At 42.8% G+C, this 20,931-nt stretch overlaps 1 protein-coding gene across 1 annotated transcript in view; it reads right to left on the reverse strand.

Moving 5' to 3' along the window:
* The window catches only part of LOC121009172 (adhesion G-protein coupled receptor G4-like), a 66,113-nt gene extending 45,994 nt beyond the window's left edge, over positions 1-20,119 (reverse strand). The window contains exons 1-7 of the mRNA XM_040442088.1: positions 20,065-20,119; positions 19,797-19,954; positions 13,700-13,823; positions 12,253-12,356; positions 8,631-8,838; positions 5,341-5,491; positions 3,370-3,501 (exon numbers count right to left, since the gene is read on the reverse strand). Coding sequence (XP_040298022.1) covers positions 3,370-3,501; positions 5,341-5,491; positions 8,631-8,838; positions 12,253-12,356; positions 13,700-13,823; positions 19,797-19,866 — 789 coding nt within the window. The 5' untranslated portion in view covers positions 19,867-19,954; positions 20,065-20,119. The remainder of the gene's footprint in view (positions 1-3,369; positions 3,502-5,340; positions 5,492-8,630; positions 8,839-12,252; positions 12,357-13,699; positions 13,824-19,796; positions 19,955-20,064) is intronic.
* Positions 20,120-20,931: the final 812 nt, after the last annotated feature.

Raw genomic sequence — 20,931 nt, forward strand, 5'->3', positions numbered from 1 at the left:
GCCATGATAGCCACACAAAGTCCAGGGAGCACAGGTACAGCATGCACGCCAGGCCACTCTGCTTTTAACCCCGTCCGGTGCCGTGACAGCTTTCATTGGATCCAGGGATGCAAGTACCAACATGCATACTGAGCCCACTATATACTTCTCCTGGAGCCAAATGGCTACTGGTAGGTTCTATATAAGCAGACTCAGTTTTATACTGACTTTAAAACCAGCCTCCAGGGCAGACTAACTGGTCAGACTAACCTGCGCTCCCTGGACTTTGTGTGGCTGTCATGGCCCATAACAGGTAGGTACTAGTGTTAGGGACCACTCATAGAGGCGACCTTGGCGTGGTGAGTGGCTTATTACGCTTTGGCCAAAATGTACACCAATGCCTCATTCAACATCCAGCATAGAGGCAGGGCAGAGTGCTGGTTGCAGAGTGCTATTGCATTTGTGTTTTTGGTTTATAAATATGTCGCTCGTTCTGAACACCATATTTCTCAATATATTTACTGCAGAAGACAGGCAAAAATACATTTATAAAACTATCCAATATTCGAAATTGCCTGCTTCCCCTCAAGCAGTATATTATAAAACGGTCTGCCTACAGCCATCACTAGGGGGAGCTTAGTGCATAGGAAGTTATACAGATTCCAATTAACTCAAAAGATGCAGTAAAAATCTCTATGCATTAAGCTCCCCTTAGAGGCAGCTGCAGAGAAATGCTGTGGATTTATGGTTGGAAGCAGATTAATAGAAAAAAATGCGTATAGCAGCACAACGAAAAATTAAAGCCTTATCTTGTGGTGGTGCCAGCAGTGTTGGGAGCCAGTCAGAAGTTCCCACTTGGATGCGTCATATAGAAGAAACCGCAGCACTCTCTTGTCTTCAATTCTGTGGAATTTATTTCACCAGCAAAAAATGCATTTTTTGCTGGTGAAATAAATTCCACCGAATTGAAGACAAGAGATTGGAAGCAGATTAAGGTGTTCCAGGCTCCATTGTAAGTACGCCACTTTACCTAATGTTTCAGTTCTTCTGCACTTTTTTGAGCACCATGCATCACATTACTTCTGATCTCCCTTGTGCAGCGTCCCGCTACGTGTGTGTGGGCACTGCTTAAAAGCACTTTTTACTCTATTACAAGCACTAGGTTGTAATGTATAACTTTGCATTTGTGTATCTGCAAAATCCCTGTTAACAGGCCTATTAGGTGTAATTTATACATCCCACCAGTAGATGGGGATAAAGTTCAGGTCCTATATATATACCTAGGTCAGGCCTAGTGGGAGAGATGAGAGGAGATGATGATCAGGTTAGCTAGGAAAATGTAGTTCAGAAGAGAGCAGATCTGAGGCAGTCAGATCAAATTAGTGGGAGGAAAGATAGAGTGAAGACTTCGCAACACAGATTAGTGAGTGGAGCCAACTTCGCTAGGAGGTGATACTCAGATGTGAGGCACAGAAGAACGTTTTCCTTCTGTGGCCGGACTGTAGACTTGCATCCCTGACCAGTAGGAGAAGAGTTTGCCTCCCTGGAAAAGAAACAAGCATTCCTAGGAATTAATCGGTAATAAGAGCTATTATTGAGGGCCCCAGACACCTTTGCATGGTGGAGGTTTTATAGCTTCTGGCAGCCACACCAACCTTCTGAGAGACAGTTGAGTTTTCCTGTCTAAATATTCAGCTTGTAGGGAAAGACAAGGAATAGGATCCCACACATCAATAGGAACCAGGTACACCTAACCCACTGCTCCGAAACCCCAGAAACCTAAACAGCCTAAAACAGTGGATTTGCAGAATTAACTCTGTACCATCAAGACACTGCATATTTGTACTGCTGCAACCAAAAGACATCCAAAGTAAAAGTTGTGAGTTGCATCTTACCACTGTCTACCTCATTATTACTACCTATGGTTGTACCACCATTAACGGTACTGGCGTCACGACAAAAGGGACTCCGCCGCAACAAGCACCCTAAGCACCCTTAACATCAAGGGCACCTCAACCACCATCTTGGCTGATGCTTCCTACCACAGAGCGTGCCCCGGAGGATTTCGTGCTGTCCACCTCAACACTATGCTGCCAGCCCAGGGAGGCTATCTGCTAACCGTGAGTAAACTGATGAACTGTGTGTTATACTATTTGGCCCCTCATCGGTCCACCGTGCACCTCACGTGGTGCCCCTGCGACTGGCTGGCTGCACTTGTAATACCTTTCATCATTGAAAAAGTTCCCGGAGAACAGAAATGCCTGGAATTTTTACTGCGGTATCCCTGATGCATTAATAACACTACTGATCGGAGGCAGGGGCGTAACTACCATAGCGGCAAACCATGCGACTGCTATGGGTCCCTGGGCAAGAGGGGGCCCAGTCTTAGTTGGGATTATCTCCTCTTCTACTGGGGGTGAAAACTTGGTCAGGACTCTACCCTCTAAAGGAACAACTTTTAGCAATTAAGGCAGTGCAAAAATGGCCCAAGGGTCATTGAAAAGGGTTTAGGCAGAAACCCTTCTGTCCTGTGTGGGGGGCCTGGTTTGATCCTTGCTATGGGGCCCTTACTTCTCTATGTACGCCACTGATTGGACGTGCACTTTGTGTTAGTATATCTTTTATCCACTGTTACCATAATAAAGAATTTTTTATACTTGATGGAACATTAATTCTGAGCGCCTTGGACTCTTTTAAAGATTATTTGGAACCGCCTTTCACTGGCGCATTTTAAATAGTGTCAGACATATTGGGGCAGATTTACTATGGCAAATGCATTATGTGCCAGATTTGGTACACATTTAGACACCTTTTGCTCTGCATGTCTACGAACTCCAAAAATATGCCAAAGATTAGCATAAATCCTTATTTTAGAGAAAATGTATAAATCTGCCCCAGTGTGTTCCAATTTCATGTTACCCATTACTAAATCCTTTCGCCTTTAGGATATGTCTACAAGGGGCAGATACACTGTGGAAAAAACCTGCAGCTGAAATTGACCTGCAGTGAGGATTTTAAGGCTGGGGCCACACGTCAGCCTTGGGTGCAACACCCATCACGCCCCAACCATCCCTATGTAGCAGTGCAGCCATTGAAGTGAATGGAGTCGCAGCATGTTATCACGATCCCAGAGTTTCAAAAATTTGTTGGATTTTTTGCAGTTTTAAACTGAAAACTTCCCAAATTATTAGACTTTTTGCGGATTATCAGATGTTTGATGAAATGAATTTCACAGTGTATTTTAAACCATTAAACTATAATGCTTTACGTTAGGTCCATAGACACTGAGTCAGCGGGCTAATGCCCACTTGGGTTTATGGTATGCTTAAGTTAAGGAAAAATTCTGACTTCTAAGAACTTAGCCAACTTCTAAACACATTTGATTTTTACCTGGAATAGTGACATGTTCCCAATGAAGTTAAACTGGACCTTGGATGATGATATTTCTGCTTGGTCTTGGATTGAGTTGGGTAAATGTATGAAGGCTACAGCCTTGTCAGGAGGAAACTGTTCTAATGATATCTGTGAACAAAGTTTAAAAAAAATTCTTTCAGCAGTCTTACTATATATATTCCTATATATTCCTCTTAGAAGGAGAAAAGGGAGCCTCTGTATCGGCGCTGTCAGCAGGTGTCAGATACCAGGTGAATATTGGTAGAGGTAGATAATTTTTATTTTCAGTCGACGCGTTTCAAGGGCGGAACGCCCCCTTCATCAGGACAGTAATCAGATGTCATTCACATTCAGTGATTTTTTAAAACATTTTCGTCGCGTAGGCCAGTGGGTAATATATACTTGAAATATTGTGTGACAAAGGTTTGGTAAGGTGGGATCTGAGTTCAGATGTGGCCACTAGTCTGGGTTACATAATACATACAATATACATAATTATATAATCCATTATATAATACATGCAACATACATAATTATATAGGGTTCATAAAGGTGAGATCAGTTTTTTTAGAGCTATTTACAGTGGATGAGAGAATGGATAAATAAATGAATAAATATATAAATATATAAGAAAATAATTGGATGTAATAATACAATAAACAGATAAAAGAAAAGGACAGCCCCACTTTATTATTTCATGTAGGGTTATTCTCATAAGTGATAATAAAATTAGCAATAACAATAATGATAATAAAAAAATCATAAAAATAGTAACAAAATTATTAATAGCAAATGATACTAGTAATTGTCCTATAATATGTCCTATAATATAAATACCTTGAGTACAGAAGAGGGGTTAAAAATGTATTAAAAGATAGTCTCATTAATCTCATTCAACCCGTGCGGTGTAAGGGTGTCTAGTTGGTAAATCCAGTAGACCTCAAATTTTTGGAGGCTGCTGAATCTATTGAACGGGTTTTCGGGTATGTGGTCGATAGTTGTGATTTTCAGTGGGTGTTTTTCTTTTTCAGGCATAGATCCGCAATGTCTAGAAAGGCTATGTTTTGATATTGCCTTTGGATATTGTATCTATGTTGTTTCACACGACAATGTAATACCTGTGTTGTGCGACCAACATATTGGAGACGACAGCCACATTCTATTGGATAGATTACGTATCACGATTGACAGGTCATGTGGTGTTTTATATTAAAAGTGGTCCCATTTTTGTTCGAGGTAAAGTTTGTGCGGTTATGTGTAATTGGGGCAGGCCTTATTGTGTTGTTGAGGTTTACTTGGGGCCAAGATATTCCTATTGGTTGGGGCCCTCCTGTAGATCATTCGTAGTGTTGATGGTAAATGTTTGGCCAAGTACGGGTCCTGTAATAGACTGTGCCAGTGTTTTGCCAATATTGTACGTATAGTTTTATTAGATGTGCTGTAGCGAGTAATAAAGTTTACACTTGCTTCTGTTTGTATTTTTTCTTTTTTTGTGGCATGTAGGCATTTCTCCTTATAGGGCGGAAAATATGGTAATAGCGATATATAATCAATGTCTAGATGGGAATACCCCTTTAACAGGTCTGGAGAGCAAAGCTTTCAATCACTCCACAGTCCATCTCACAAGTAACTGCCTGTATTGTAATCTTTATCTACAGTACTCACTATAGAATTATTTTTATTTCAGATAAACACACCCAATCCTGAAGAAACCTACAAAGAACATCTTGGTGTTAACACGAAGTGACTTAACAGTCACCTATTAAGGCGTATTCACATTCATCTGAATGGGGTTGTGTCTGTAGCATCTGCACAGATTTCTGCAAGTCCCATTCACATAAATTATATAGTTTCAGACATTTCTTCAACAAATCTGCAGTGTGTAAATTTACTCCAAGAGCTGTATCTACGTAGGAATATGTAAACCAACTCCCCGGGTAATTACATCAAGTAAAAAAACATCCATACCTCCACAATCCCTTGCATATATGAGGAGACAGTGAAGTACGTTTCTTCAAATTTCTTTGACACTAGTAGAGCCATGGAATCGGTCGTCACATTTGCTGTGTCACTAGGAAAGGTCATTTTAAATCCAACTTCCTCCATAAGGTTAAGAATCCTTAAAATTACAATATTTAGTCACAAAGTATTAGATGCCGAATGATTATATATCTACTCAATATTAACATCTGGCCAGTATCGGCAGACCATGCTTTTTAGTTTACCCATCCATTCATTGCAAATGATGACGACCAAATCGTTTTTTTTTGCCTTTTACCTCCTCAACAACCATTATTTTTGAAAAATAAAAAAAACTAAGGGTACTTTCACACTTGCAGCAGGACGGATCCGACATGCTGTTCACCATGTCGGATCCGTCATGCCGCTATTTCGCCGGACCGCCGCTCCGTCCCCATTGACTATAATGGGGACGGGGGCGGAGCTCCGGCGCAGCACGGCGGTGCACGGCGAAAGCCGCCGGACTAAAAAGTCCTGCATGTCTTACTTTTTAGTCCGGCGGCTTTTGCCGTGCACCGCCGTGCTGCGCCGGAGCTCCGCCCCCGTCCCCATTATAGTCAATGGGGACAGAGCGGCGGCACGGCGAAATAGCGCCAGGACGGATCCGACATGGTGAACAGCATGTCGGATCCGTCCTGCCGCAAGTGTGAAAGTACCCTAAGAAAAATATTGAATTCATATTTTGTATAAATGTAGAAGACAAACCACAAAAGGAGCCTGCAAAGTAAATAAACTTGTTTCACAAATGTCTTTTGTTTTCCTTTAGTTTTTTTAATTAACTATTTTGATACATTTTTATTCATTAATTTCCCAGAATGCATTTAGCACATTACATTACAATAGTTGGCGACATTTAAAGAGGACCTGTCACGTCTCCTGACATGTCTGCTGTAGTAACTGCTTACATTCCAAATGTCAATGACAATTCTGGAGCATCTATTCTTATGTTGTTATTTCTACTAGAAGTTTTTAATGAATTGTCAGCAGCTTGCAGTAAAGGTACAGATGGGTGTTACCAGTCGGGGGGTGTCGCTGCACAGTCTGACACCAGCAGCACTGATTGGACTGAGTCAGACACACCAGCTGCTGGTAACACCCAGCAGTACCTTTACTGCAGACTGCTGGCAATTTATTTGTAAACTTTTAGCAGGAATAATATGGGAATGGCACAACACAGAGTCATAAGAATAAATGCTCCAGAATTGTTATTACTTTGGGGGATGCAAGTAGTTATTAAACCAGACATATCAGGAGAGGGGACAGGTCCTCTTATAGTCTATAAACACATGTGCGTTCAAGAAGGGGGCGCTATATCAGGGAGCTCACTGGGGAGATCCAAGGGCTCTTTATTATTAGCAACCCCACCGTTCAGACACTTATCCCTTATCCTGTGGATAGGGGATACGTTGTCCTAATGGTACTACCACTTTAATGGAATTGAACAAATTTCCTTGAGAGTTGTACTTTGTTGCAAACTGGAACACAATAGAAAGTACAGAAGTCTATATGTCATTTTATTAACAGTGACATATGAAGTATGATGCAAAAATGTATTAAGAGGCCCAGACCCACTTAACAAATGGGATTATTCTTTAGGAAGCCTGTACACCAGAAAAGCTAATAAATGTGCTCAATAATTTACACTAGTTTCTGGCACAAATTCTACAAAATCTATCAATCTATGGGAGTCCATGACACCCCTTATCTGTTAAAAAATGGTAATTGCCATTAAAAACCCTAAAAATCACCTTTTTTTTTTTGCAAATGATGCTTGCACAAAAGAACTGCAAGTTTTTGATGCCACTCTTCTGCCACAAAGGCAATGATAAATACGTTCCTAGTAATAGGTGGATAAAAGTGGCATTTTGTACTTTTAAATGTGACATTTTTTAATGTTTCCACCGCTCACAGCACCTCGGGGGCTCGGATTAATGGAAGGAGATGGAGTATCCTCGGCCTAAGGCTACTTTCACACTGGCGTCTTGGTTTCCGTTTGTGAGATCCGTTCAGGGATCTCTCAAGCGGTCCAAAACGGATCAGTTTTGCCCTAATGCATTCTGAATGGAAAAGGATCGTCTCAGAATGCATCAGTTTGCCTCCGTTCAGTCACCATTCTACTCTGGAGGCGGACACCAAAACGCTGCCTGCAGCGTTTTGCTGTCCGCCTGACGAAGCGGAGCCAAATGGATCCATCCTGACACACAATGTAAGTCAATGGGGACGGATCCGTTTTCTCGGACATAATCTGGCACAATAGAAAACGTCCATAGCTATAGAAGACATGATACAACCAGATCTGTTCATGACGGATGCATGCGGTTGTATTATTGTAACGGATCCGTTTTTGCAGATCCATGACAGATCCGCAAAAAACGATAGTGTGAAAGTAGCCTAAGACATTTATCATAACTTATACCGTGCAAAGAGGTATCTCCAAAGTAAAGAACTATTTAGGAAAAGTCAAGTAAATGACATTAATGCTTATGTACTTCCTTTTCTAAAATTCAGGTCCCCTCCTATCCCTTGGTTGAACTTGATGGACTTATGTCTTTTTTCAACCGTATTAACTATGTAATCTCGCTAGTTCCACCTTTTGGAAGTGGCTCCCTGTGAGCCAAAGTCTGACTTTTAACAAGCCTTGGTACAAGGAAAAATATCCAAGCCAAATCTCCATCCGTAGACAGCTGTTTCCGAGTGCTTGCCCCTCATCAGTACGGAGCAGGATTCTGGTTGGCGCGATGTTTGGATGTACCTTTGACAGGGTACTGTCTCTCCTGAAAGAGACCAGTCCTGTGGAGAAACTTATTGGCAATGCTCCATGGGAAAATGATATGCAGGGATACCCATCTTGCTAGCCAGATAAATGGAGTCAATTATAGCTGAAATGCACATATTGCAGAACAGGAAGACACAGGAGTAGATTTGGTCAAGACATCAGGGGAAGAGCCTAGATCCAGAGCCAGACGGTCACATAAACACAATGGTGAGCAACGGTAAGTAGTGGTGGAACAAGCTTCTTTCCAGGGGTTGTCTGAAAGCTAGGATTTAGTCGAAGCCCCAGAGAACTCCTTTAAGTTTCCAGAGGTGTTCTACTGGTAGTCTGCATTCAGTTATTGGCTATAAGCTGTAATTGCATTTCCTTAATATATTTTTTAATGTTGGTCCAAAGCGGATCTTCACTTTAACTATACCTATTAGTCATCAAATGATTAATAAGGTTGCAGAAAGGGAATACTCACTTGTTAGTAAATAGGCGCAGAGACGTGTCAGCTCTTAATAAAACTAAGTTTATTACATCCATGTTAACTTTGGCAGTTTTAAGATCGATTTCTCCCAATGCAATTATTTCTGAAACTTTGTTCAGAATGATTCTTATATCATTTCCCAATAAGGAATCCGCCTTCTTTGTCATATTTAAAATTTGCATTGCCAAATTATTTGCATTTTCTATAGAAAAAAAAAACAGAAAAAAATGAAAACAAGAACTGTCTGTGATCTGTTACATCTCGCTTGCTGAATACATCTAAAGCTCCCTTTACACAGGACTACAGAGCAGCAGATTGTTGGGAAGGAAGGTGTTTAGGTGTGAAATACATGACTATGACACTACCCAACACAACTGTCGGATCCAAGCATCCACATGCTACGTCTTCATCCAGGGATCATTCTAGTCTTTCTGTTTGGAGAAGCAGAAAGTACAATGGTCCCCTCTCCAAATTGGAGGCTGGCAAGAGGAATGGTGAGCACAGCTGCCTAAAGTTTTCATATTTGAGCTTAATACTCTGATCACACTTCCTAAACCTTGTTATATTGTTTCACCATTGCTCTACATCAAGTGTCCTCAAAAATATCAAACCTGTGCAAGTGACCCCAGTAAAAGGTTGTCAAGAAGAAAGACAAACTATTATTTAGGTTTATTTCTGGTTTGTCTGGGTCGCCCAGGACTGGTTCTCCTAGTGATTTCATTGCCTGCTGTGCAATTAATTACCTGTTCTGGAATGGGTTGGTCAACCCTGGGGTCTTTTCGGGCAGACCCTTCCCTAGTGTGGCTGGACCTGCAGAGGGAATCATACTTACCTGATCCCCACCGCTAGGTTCAAGCTCCTTTGTTTCCCCTGAACTGCTGCAGCTGTCAGGTCTCCCTATGTCAACATCCGGATTAACTGGCTGCAGCCTTGACATGTCTCTCAGACACGTTTGCCAATGACATGGCGCATGGGAGACACGTCACTGCTGCTGTCGTAACACCCCAGAGTGGTATTACCACTTCTGCAACCTGCTACTGTCTTTAATTCGCTAACACAGTGTCATCTTGTGTGTTTTTGTCCAGGTCCTTTATATGGTGCAATGTTAACATCTTTATGCAACTGTTATGTTCATGCAATATGCCTGGTTCACCAGCAGATGGCAGCAAATATGGCATAGCTATCTTGGATGGAATGGAACTTACCATTCCATTCTAACCCCCCTCTGGAGAAAAGTGGGCTAGTTCTACTCCCTGCAGGAAGGGTTGGGACCAGTTAGAGTTAGTCTAGTTGACCCCCAGCTAGGGTAAGGGTTTGCAGGGGCACATCTCTTCTGGACGTGTCCATGCCAGAAAGAGCACCTTAAGCTCTACTGGCCATGGAGGCAGAAGCCTAAAGCTTCAGGAGCCAGGAGGAAAGTCCCCTGGCATAACCTAGAGTCAGACTACAGAGAGAAAGTGCTGCATCAAGAAGAAAGCAAAGATACTATTTAAGCTTGTCAGTACAGCAGAGTCAAAGAGAAAGAGAGCAGAGTGGAGTTTGCCTGCCAGTTATATGCTGGAACCAAGACAAAGCCTGTAAACTGTTTGAAGAAATGTTTATTCAAAGTAAAGCTGCCATTGAACTTCATCTCAAGGTCTGGACTCAAGTTATTCTTTCCAATCCCTCAATTATTCCCACTATTATTTGCTTCGGAGCCAAAGCCTGGGGTCCAGCAGTATCCAGGTAGGAGCACCGTGACACATAAAGAGACATTTAGGCCGCAGTACACCACTCAGCATTCTTACACCTGGGACGCGATATAGAGGCCCTAGGTTGAGCCGCCCATTGCACAGTAGCCAAAGTCAAACCGGATATTGATGCAGGGAGACCTGAGAGCCGCAGCAGTGCAGGGTTATCACCCAGCTAGTTAAGTAGACACTCCTCTATGACTGCTCCGCCCATGGAAATAACATCACAGGAAATAAGGAGGAGCTGCATGGACATGGTCATGTGTTCACAGGAGCAATAAAGGTAAAAGACATACAGTACACAATTACAGCGACCTCCATAAATTATTATTTATTATTAAAGCACCATTCATTCCATGGCGCTGTACACATGAAAAGGGGTATGCATACATAATACAGACAACTGCAATAAGAATGAACAAGACGAGTTACAAACTGGTACAGAAGTCGAGTGGGCCCTGACCACTAGGGCTTACGATCTATGAGGTATGGAGGAGGGACAGCCATTGATCGTGATAGACAGGTCTTTTTTTGGGGGGGAGGGGGGTTGAACAAGAGGAAAGATGATAAATTCTGTTTTATCCATGTTAAGTTTTAGAAAGCATTGTGGGATTCTGGATAGTAAGGTGGTGATGTCTGGACCAGAGAGGTAGATTTGTGTGTCGTCAGCATAAAAGTGATACTGAAAGCCATGGGACTCTATAAGCTGTCCCAGGCTGAAGGTGTAGATAGAGAAGAGCAGGGGTCCTAGGACAGAGCCCTATGGGACACCAACAGAGAGGGAATGAGACGAGGAGGTGGTGCGAGAGTGGGAGATGCTAAACGTCCGGTCTGTGAGGTATGATGTGATCCAGGAGAGGGCCAGGTCAGTGATGCCAAGAGATGAAAGAGTTTGTAACAGAAGGGAGTGGTCGACAGTGTCAAAGGCAGAGGACAGGTCAAGGAGGAAGAGGAGAGAGTAATGTTTTTTTGTTTTGGCCTTTAGCAGGTCATTGGTGACATAAATGATTATTTTATAGGATGTTGATGCAAACTAGAAAACCTCTTTTGAGAGGGCGCTTCAGGCAATGTCATTGACATTACCAATTTTGTTGTTAAGTGCACAAGCACAGATCTCCTACCACCAGTCTCTATGTCCTGTCCAAATGAAATACTTTCCGTCTTCCCTAGCAGCATATCGTCCTTGAACCCACCTACTGAACCATTACATAAGACCTTCTGTCTCCTGGTCCAGCAGCAGTTTTTCATTCTGGTTCACTGTATGTGTATTATTTTATTAGAAATCAGAGAGCACAGGCTTCACTATGGCACGCTACCTGCCAGCTACAGTCTGCAGAGCACAATATGGGACAATACTGCCCGTCAGCGTGCACTTATTTCATGATACTCAGACTGAATAAAGAGTTTTTGGTAGGTGAATAAATTTTGCCCAGACAGTACAGCAGGATCCAAGAGCAGAGGCGTGAACGGCACCAATGATAATATAGCCCTGGCTATGGGAAATAAAGGCTTTACATCCTGGGCACCACAACTGTGGCACATCATTGTCCTGCAAGCATGATCACTAGTAGATGAGGATTGGTTATCTAAGGGCAAGACTAGATCAGAGCAGAAGAATTTTATTATTGCTGTTTAATAGCTTGTCCACTCATCTCCACTAAATGGCCATTGCAATATAGAGTATCATCCAACCAGACAAACAAAGCAAATATTTGCCCTGCAAGCATATCTCAAACACTTCAGAGCACAATCAAATCTAATATTATTTTGCTTATGAGATTACTTGAGACTTTGATTTTTGTGCACAACTTCTATGTTCTGCACCAAAAACCACCAAACCCTAAATTTGGTGTACCCTAGTAATACATAGTTATAGACACACTTACCTGGTGTCACAATGACATTTTCAAGATCCTCAAATGAATTAGGAACGCATTTGCTATAGTTCGGATCTCCCCATTCTGTTTCTAAAGTGGTAGCATTGATATAGCTGGAACATACAAACACCATTGGATTAATAGAAGGAACATTGATTACATTCTTATGACAGATAATATACACAGTCGAGTCACATTATTATGACCATTTCCTACTTTCGATGTTGGCAGCACATAGCTCATGAAGGCAGTCACATGTGGGGACCTGGCCTGGTGGGTATATAAGGTGTGTGATAGGCTGTCTGCACACATATCCCTCATTTCTGTCATGGGGTAAAAGGGGCAATTTACCGCAAAAAGGGATGATTATTGGCTTCCAGGCCAAGGGTGGCAGTATTTCTGAAACTGTGCAGTTTTTAAACAGTTTGTGTGCTCCTGTGATGAAAGTGTATTGTGAGTGGACAAATTTCATCACTGCGAATAAGCGACTTGGAAACTGCGGAGCACGACATGCCATTGATGTGAGAGGTGAACATCGGCTACGAAAGTGCCCGAGGATGAACCAACACGATACAGTGGTGCAGCTCACCACCAAAATGAACCGGGGGGCTACCAGACGTGTGTCTAAAGCAACAGTTCAGTGAACCCTACTGTGTTCGGGGCTCCAAAGGATGGTCACTGCACATCTGCTAACGAAGTTGCATAGTCAGGAAAGACCTCTGTTGGTTGGCAAAGGGTTGCCATCTCCAATGAGTCACATTTTCTGCTTCATCAAACAGATTGATGTTGGCGTGTCAGGAGGGAAACATCAGAGAACAAATACCCTGCAGCCATTGATGGAAGCACAAGCTGGTGGTGGCAGCATTATGGTCTGGGGAATGTTTTGTGGCATTCTCTGGGCCACTCATCCATGTGGAAGGCATTCTCAACCAATTTGGGCATGAATCCAACCTTGCAGAAGAAGTACACCCATACATGCTGATTGTCTTCTCTGGGACAGATGGGATCTTCCAGCAAGACAATGCGACTTGATCACACAACAGCAAGACAATTCAACATGACATTGGTTGGAAGAGCATGACCAATACTTCCAAGTACTATCTGGCCCCCTAATTCCCCAGACTTGAACCCAATTGATCATCTGTGGAACCACCTGATCATCTACTTTGCTCTATGGATCCTTTACCACGCACCCTCCAGCAGCTGTTGGATGCACTTCGATCAGCATGGCTGATGACCTACCAGGACCTTATTGATTCGCTCCCAGCCCGTCTAGCTGCTTTCCGTGCTGCACATGGCGATTACTCTGGATATTAGCTGGTGGTCATAATAATGTGACTCGACTGTGTCATTACCATTGCTTACACATCTGCAGTGTGAAATGATGGTATACTTTCTGTAAATCTTTGCTGACGCACACTTTCCCATGATTCTTGCATAATGAAATAAATCTTACCATTCTCTGCTTGTCATGTCATTTGGGTTTGTATGACACTGTAGGGTGGCTGTTTCTGCTGGGTTTGTATCAGGCCATTGGTATAGAAAGTCATCATAGCTTGTGGACTCATTCTTACAGAGTTCTGTAGAGTAAAATAAATGGAAGTACTAATATCAAAGTGCTAAGATAAAGAGCTCAGAGAAGTTTCAGAAAATGGACTTGATTCCTGGATAGCTCAGTGGATTTGGCTAAAGACGCACGTCACAGTATTGTAGTTACTGTAGAGAGACTAATGACTAGTGGTGACCACCATGGTCTGTTCTGTGGCCTATTCTTTTTAACATGTTTGTAAGTAACATTTAATACGGTTTGATAGGTAAGGTTGTTTGCTGATGATACAAGAGTCTACTATGCAGTGGCATCGCCAGGGGGGGGGCCAGAGGGGGCCACGGCCCCCCCTACATCATGCTGTGCCCCCCCAACTAAAATGCCCCCCCCCCCCCAAGTGAGCCGCCACCGTCTTCACACAGCGTCCGGCTGCAGAGCAGAGTGAGGAGGGGGCAGGGCATGCACGGCAGTTCCCGATAGGCTCCGCCCACCTCCCAGGCGGGAAAGGCAGTGCAGAGCCAGGAGCCGGAGCATGAATGAACTGAAGATGCAGAACTGAAGTCCAGACTCCAGGACAGGCAGTGATTCAAGCGACCCAGAGTGAGTGACTGTCCCTGAGTGCAGAGTCCCACCCTGTGTAATTAGGTGAGAGGAGGGGAGAGGCGGCCATTATATTAATAATAAAGAGGGGGCCATTATATTAATAACAAAGAGGGGGACATTATATTAATAATAAATAGGGGGCCAATGCATTATTATTAATATAATGGCCCCCTCTTTGTTATTAATATAATGGCCCCCTCTTTATTATTAATATAATGGCCCCCTCTTTATTATTAATGTAATGACCCCCTCTTTATTATTAATGTAATCACCCCCTCTTTAATATTAATGTAATGGCCCCCTCTTTAATAACAAAGAGGGGGCCATTACATTAATAATAAAGAGGGGGCCATTATATTAATAACAAAGGGGGGGGCCATTATATTAATAACAAAGAGGGGGCTATTATATTAATAACAAAGAGGGGGCCATTACATTAATAATAAAGAGGGGGCCATTATATTAATAACAAAGAGGGGGCCATTATATTAATAATAAAGAGGGGGCCATTATATTAATAACAAAGAGGGGGCCATTATATTAATAATAAAGAGGGGGCCATTACATTAATAATAAAGAGGGGGCCATTATATTAATAATAAAGAGGGGGCCATTATATTAATAATAAAGAGGGGGCCATTATATTAATAACAAAGGGGGGCCATTATATTAATAACAAAGAGGGGGACATTATATTAATAACAAAGAGGGGGACATTATAATATACAGGGGAAATAATATTATGAGGAATGGGGGACTATCTGTATGGCTCTAGCCCAGTATTGGGGGGCAGCAGGATGACATTGTTGAGACACCAGGAAGGAGAGGATGATAGTAAAGTGAGGAACCTAAAAAAAATTCTGTGAAACTCTGCAGAGACGAGAAGCAGCTGAAAGAAGGTATCATGGAGGTCTTATCTCTGAATGAAGACGTTGAGGAGAGTCTACATCACAGGAGACGTCACTGGATGTAACAGGTATGGGGCGGTATTATACTGTAATAATAATGTCATGCACATATCTGTTTCACAGTAGGGTTGGGGGAGCAGATTGAGAATATGGCCCACCCTGCCGCATTCGGCCCCAGACTTAAGGTCACACTGTGTGTGTTCTGAATTCTGGGGGCTTACACCCATCTACTACATTATCTGTACTCAGAGTTATCACTGTGTTATCTGTGGTGTTACATAGGACTGCAGGTGATCTACTACAGTATCTGTTAAAAGGGGCGTGCCTGGGGTAGGGGGGGGGGCGCAATTTTTGGCTTGCCCCGGGTGCTGGCAACCCACGCTACGCCACTGGGGGAGGGAGAGGCGTGTCCCTTCCCCTTCCTCTGATAGGCTGCAGGCACTAGGCCGGCAGCCTATCAGAGGCCGGCGCAGACGGCGCGATGACGTCATCGCGCCGCCTGAGCCTTACAGCGCGGGACACAGAAAGAGTCTGCATCGCATCGCTGACACTGAGGTAAGTATAAGTGTTTTTTTTTTGTTTGTTTTTTTTACAATAGTGTTACTGGCACATTATGGGGGCTTATTACAATGGGGGGGGACTTAATACTGGCACATGATGATGGGGGGGACTTAATACTGGCACATGATGATGGGGGGGACTTAATACTGGCACATGATGATGGGGGGGACTTAATACTGGCACATGATGATGGGGGGACTTAATACTGGCACATGATGATGGGGGGACTTAATACTGGCACATGATGATGGGGGGACTTAATACTGGCACATGATGATGGGGGACTTAATACTGGCTGATGATGGGGGGGACTTAATACTGGCACATGATGGGTGGACTTAATACTGGCACATGATAGGGGGGCTTAATACTGGCACATGATGGGGGGGCTTAATACTGGCACATGATGGGGGGGCTTAATACTGGCACGATGGGGGGCTTAATACTGGCACATGATGGGGGGGCTTAATACTGGAACATGGGGGGCTTAATACTGGCACATGATGGGGGGGCTTAATACTGGCACGTAATGGGGGGCTTATTACCGGCACGTAATGGGGGGGCTTATTACTAGCACGTAATGGGGGGCTTATTACTGGTACATTGGGGGGCTTATTACTGGCACGTGATGGGGGGCTTATTACTGGCACGTGATGGGGGCTTATTACTGGCACGTGATGGGGGGCTTATTACTGGCACGTGATGGGGGGCTTATTACTGGCACGTGATGGGGGCTCTTGTTACTGGCACGTGATGGGGGCTTATTATTGGCACATTGGGGGTCTCTTGTTACTGGCAGTGGCACGTTATTGAGGGCACTTATTACTGGCACATTATTGGTGGGCACTATAGCGGCATCTATTGAGGCCACAAAGAAGGGGTGTTTTATATGGGGGGCTCTGTACAGTAGCATTTTTATACTGGGACACATTATGGTGGGTACTATGGAGAAGGGGAGACAGGAGTACTCTGGAGTCATCTACGGGGGGCAGTAAGAAAGGGTATTTTATACTTGCAAATTATGGGGGACACTGAGGGCATCTACTGGGGCACGATATATGGGGCATTTTATACTGGTACATTATGGGGGGCACTAGCAGGAAGGGGGAGAGGAGCACTATGGAGGCATTTACTGGGGCACTATATTTTTTTTTTTTATACTGGCACATTATGGGGGACATTAGCTCAACTGGGGGCATAAGGGGGTATGTTTTGCACATTATAAGGAGAATTATTTCTACTGGGGGGCATTATGGTGGGTTTTATTACTCCCCCATAGTATGACCCCCTAGTAGCAGCACCATCCTCTCTCTGCTCTGCTTTCCCTCTGCCCCTTCTCCAAATCCTTATTATGAAATCTTTCTCATTAGGATAAAACACAACATCAGCTCCGCCGAGCCCCCGGCCAAAGTGTGGAAGTGGCATCCGAGATCCCCAAGGACCAAGCCAAGTAACTGTAAGTGTTCATGTGAAATATGTTTATTATATATATGTACACTCCTGTGAGAGGCGGGAGGGAGATCTGTGGATGACACTGTTATAGGGAGGGAGATCTGTGGATGACGCTGTTATGGAGGGGGAAATGGGGATGACACTGTCATGGGGTGGATCTGTGGCATCCACAGATCCCCCCCATAGCAGTGTCATCCACAGATCCCCCTCTCTATAAAAGTGTCATTCACAGACAGCTGGACTTTTCTTCCCTGTTGCGGTTTTAGGTATTGTGTAAAGTATTGCAGCATTTCTAAGCGTACTTGTGTAAATGTATCGTTGTTATAGCTCCCCCCCTACTTTTGTCCTGGCCCCCAGTGTGCCCCCCCAAAATTTGAAAGCTAGTGACGCCACTGCTACTATGGGGTTGACATTCATGAAAGTGTCTATGAAAAATAGTTTAGGTTTCCTGGTTGAAGGGGTTGTGGCACCAGTCGACACTGGACCTACACAGCTCCATCCATTGTGTAATGGATGGCACCAGTAACTGCCACATTGCTCCCGTTATAAGTGAACAGCTGATCAGTGAGGGTACAGGGTGTTGGGGCCCCACCAATCTGATATTGATGACCTATCCTGATATTAGAAGTTTATTGCAGAAGCTGCATTTTAACACTTATAATAACCATAACTATGCTATAGTGAGAATGAATACTACAGTATCTTGTTGTCTGGGGGGCAAGGAGTAGAATGAGTATAGTGAGACTACAGTAACGTCATATCTATAAACCTACACTAATTGTAGCATATGCAAGAACTGCCTGATTCTCAGTCACATGTCAATAGTCTTTATGTTATATTAACGTGTGCTGAAATAACTAGAAAGAACTGAACGTGTGAAACGTGTGAATGTGGGAGCAGCTCATGCAGGATCATCGCATCTGTCTCATTCCTGTTTACCATCTTCTGGGTCTGCTGTGTTGTACTTGCTTATTTTTCATTATGTTTCATGTTGAGAGATTCTTGGCCTGATGACAATAAGCCTATGGTGGATAATACAGATAAGGGCTCCTTTCCGGTGGTATGTGGGCACTTTCTTTCCAATAGGGGGTGATCACGGTGGATATCACAGATGTCATGAATAACACTCCACTCTACTAATTTTTCCACTAAATTAATGGTATCTAAAGAAAAGCCAATTCTAATTCTGACAAATTGGCTCTCAGATTTGATCCGAATAGAAAGTGCTCCAATTATCCTGAGAAGTCATGGATGACACTCTGAGGTCTTTAGGACTGTGTCCAACACCTTTAAAGCTCTTTATGGGGCATCTGTCAGCAGATCTGTACCTATGACACTGGATGACCTGTGACATGAGCACTTGGCAGCTGAAGGCATCTGTGTTGGCCCCATGTTCATATGTGTCCTCATTGCTAAGAAAACTGATGATTTACTATATGCAAATGAGCCTCTAGGAGCAACAGGGGCGTTACCATTACACCTAGAGTCTCTGCTCTCTCTGCAACTGCCGCATCCTCTGCACATTAACAGGCCAGGCAGTGAAAACATCATCATGTCTGGCCCTGTCAATCAAAGTGCAGAGGATGCGGCAGTTGCAGAAAAAGGGGAGCCTCTAGGTGTAATGACAACGCCCCCGTTGCTCCTAGAGGCTCATTTGCATATATTAAATCTTCATTTAATATACTTTAACATCACAACATCATTAGTGATATCAAAGTGACAGAGACATATATGGCTACGGGTAAATGGATGGTAGCCGGTGGTAACAAACAGCCTGCTTAATAACACACTGCAATATCAGATTTTTTTATTATCCTTTTTGGTGGAAGATGTCTACTTCTTTGTCTTCCGAACTGTAACATAGCGGGCGCCCGCTCATGTGGGACGAATCCACAAAAAATTCTGCTTTATTGTAGCCCGAAAATATTGGGAAATTTGTAATAAATTAGATTAGTTTAGAATCTATATGCTCAACTCCATTATAAACCAAGCATAAAAATGTTTTTTTTTTATTTTTATTTTTTTATTTTTTTTATTCCCACTGCAGTAAATGCAACAGCAAATTAAAAAGCTGGTATGATGAATGACGCCTCTGTCAGTTTTTCCACATTTATTACTTTTTCTCAATAAAATCAGGAACAGATTAGAAATACAATAGTGGTGAACAAAGCCCAATGCCAAGTACAGAATTGTGGAGTGCCAGTCCTAACAAATTTTCTAGGCTGGATTTATTTCAATGAGTTATTTTTTTAACCTTCAGATTTACAACATGTAAAAAACAGATATAATTAAATTTATAGCATTGTTAAATGAATTCTTAGAGAATATAATATCTGACTTATGTTCATAAACCTGTAAAATATTATACAGTTATCTATAAACTCGGCATTCAGCTGCTCCCTGCAGTGAGTGGTTGACTTGTAATAAAACGAGAAGAACAGTAATTATCTCATAAGATCATTGAATGAAATAAAGGCAGTTACCTAAAAGATCCGTAGTCACATTCTGTGCAGTAATACTTGTGTTCGGTAGTGGATCTGTAAAACCCTCCATCAGAAAATGTCTCAATTCATCTGCTAGTAATTCCGGGTCTCTTGAAGAATTAGCACGGACAATGGATTTGGCTATATACGTTGGAGGGCTGAAATAGATATTGCATACAGTATGTATAAAAAAAAAATATATATATATATATATATATAATATCTAAAAAGAAATGATAGAAGGGTCACACACAATAATAATACTAACTTGGAGTCATTAGAGTCCTCATTGATCTCCTTTTTCTGGCAGCACAAAAAATCATTAAAAAGGGAAAGTCATTATATAGAAGAATTTTCTTTAAAAAGAACAGTTTTACAGAAAGAAGGGAAAAAAATTCAAAAGCATTTTTTAAAAAGTTAATAGAAACACACGCCACAAAAAGTCACCAAGACTATACTAATGAAGGAGGGAAATAGATAACTTGCATCCACCAGGATTGGAGAACCACTCTAAGCCATATGTAGGAGGCAGAGCTATGGGTACACTGTACGCCGCCATATGTTGCTCCATAGAGCACTAGATTATGGGGTTATTATTCCAAAGAAGCAATGCAGTTATTGGAAAATAGTTCTGCAATACAGCATCCAATGGAATATGCTACAATTTTGATGTAACCAATAGTAAAAACTTCAGTATGCCTGTGTATGATAGTGGAGGCAAAAAGATGTACAGTAGTGCCCTATAGAATACTCGTGCCATACTAAGGCTTCATTCAACTGGCAGATTGTAATATAGCCATGTGCTTGAGGCTTTAGACTAGCTAGTAAAAAAGAAGCAGGAAAGAGCTCTTCTATTTTGTCCGACAGTCTTCAAAGAGTTGTGCCGTCTTGAACTTTCATTTCCATGATCTTTATTCAACCCTCAGTATGTGCAAGTTGGAGATGGACGGATTTAAGGGAATATCTGAGTGGAAGCTAAGCAACAGTGTAGTACAGCAAGCTACGCTGCTCCCGAACAACATAGTTCTGGGCCAGGGGCGGATTGGCCATAGACCTTACATGGAAATCTCCCGGTAGGCAGATGCCCAGAGGGTCGCCCAAGCCCTCCTCTCTGCTACGACCCACATGCCCTCCT

Source organism: Bufo bufo, chromosome 8, assembly GCF_905171765.1.
Source record: "Bufo bufo chromosome 8, aBufBuf1.1, whole genome shotgun sequence".
Classification (NCBI taxonomy): Eukaryota; Metazoa; Chordata; class Amphibia; order Anura; family Bufonidae; genus Bufo; species Bufo bufo.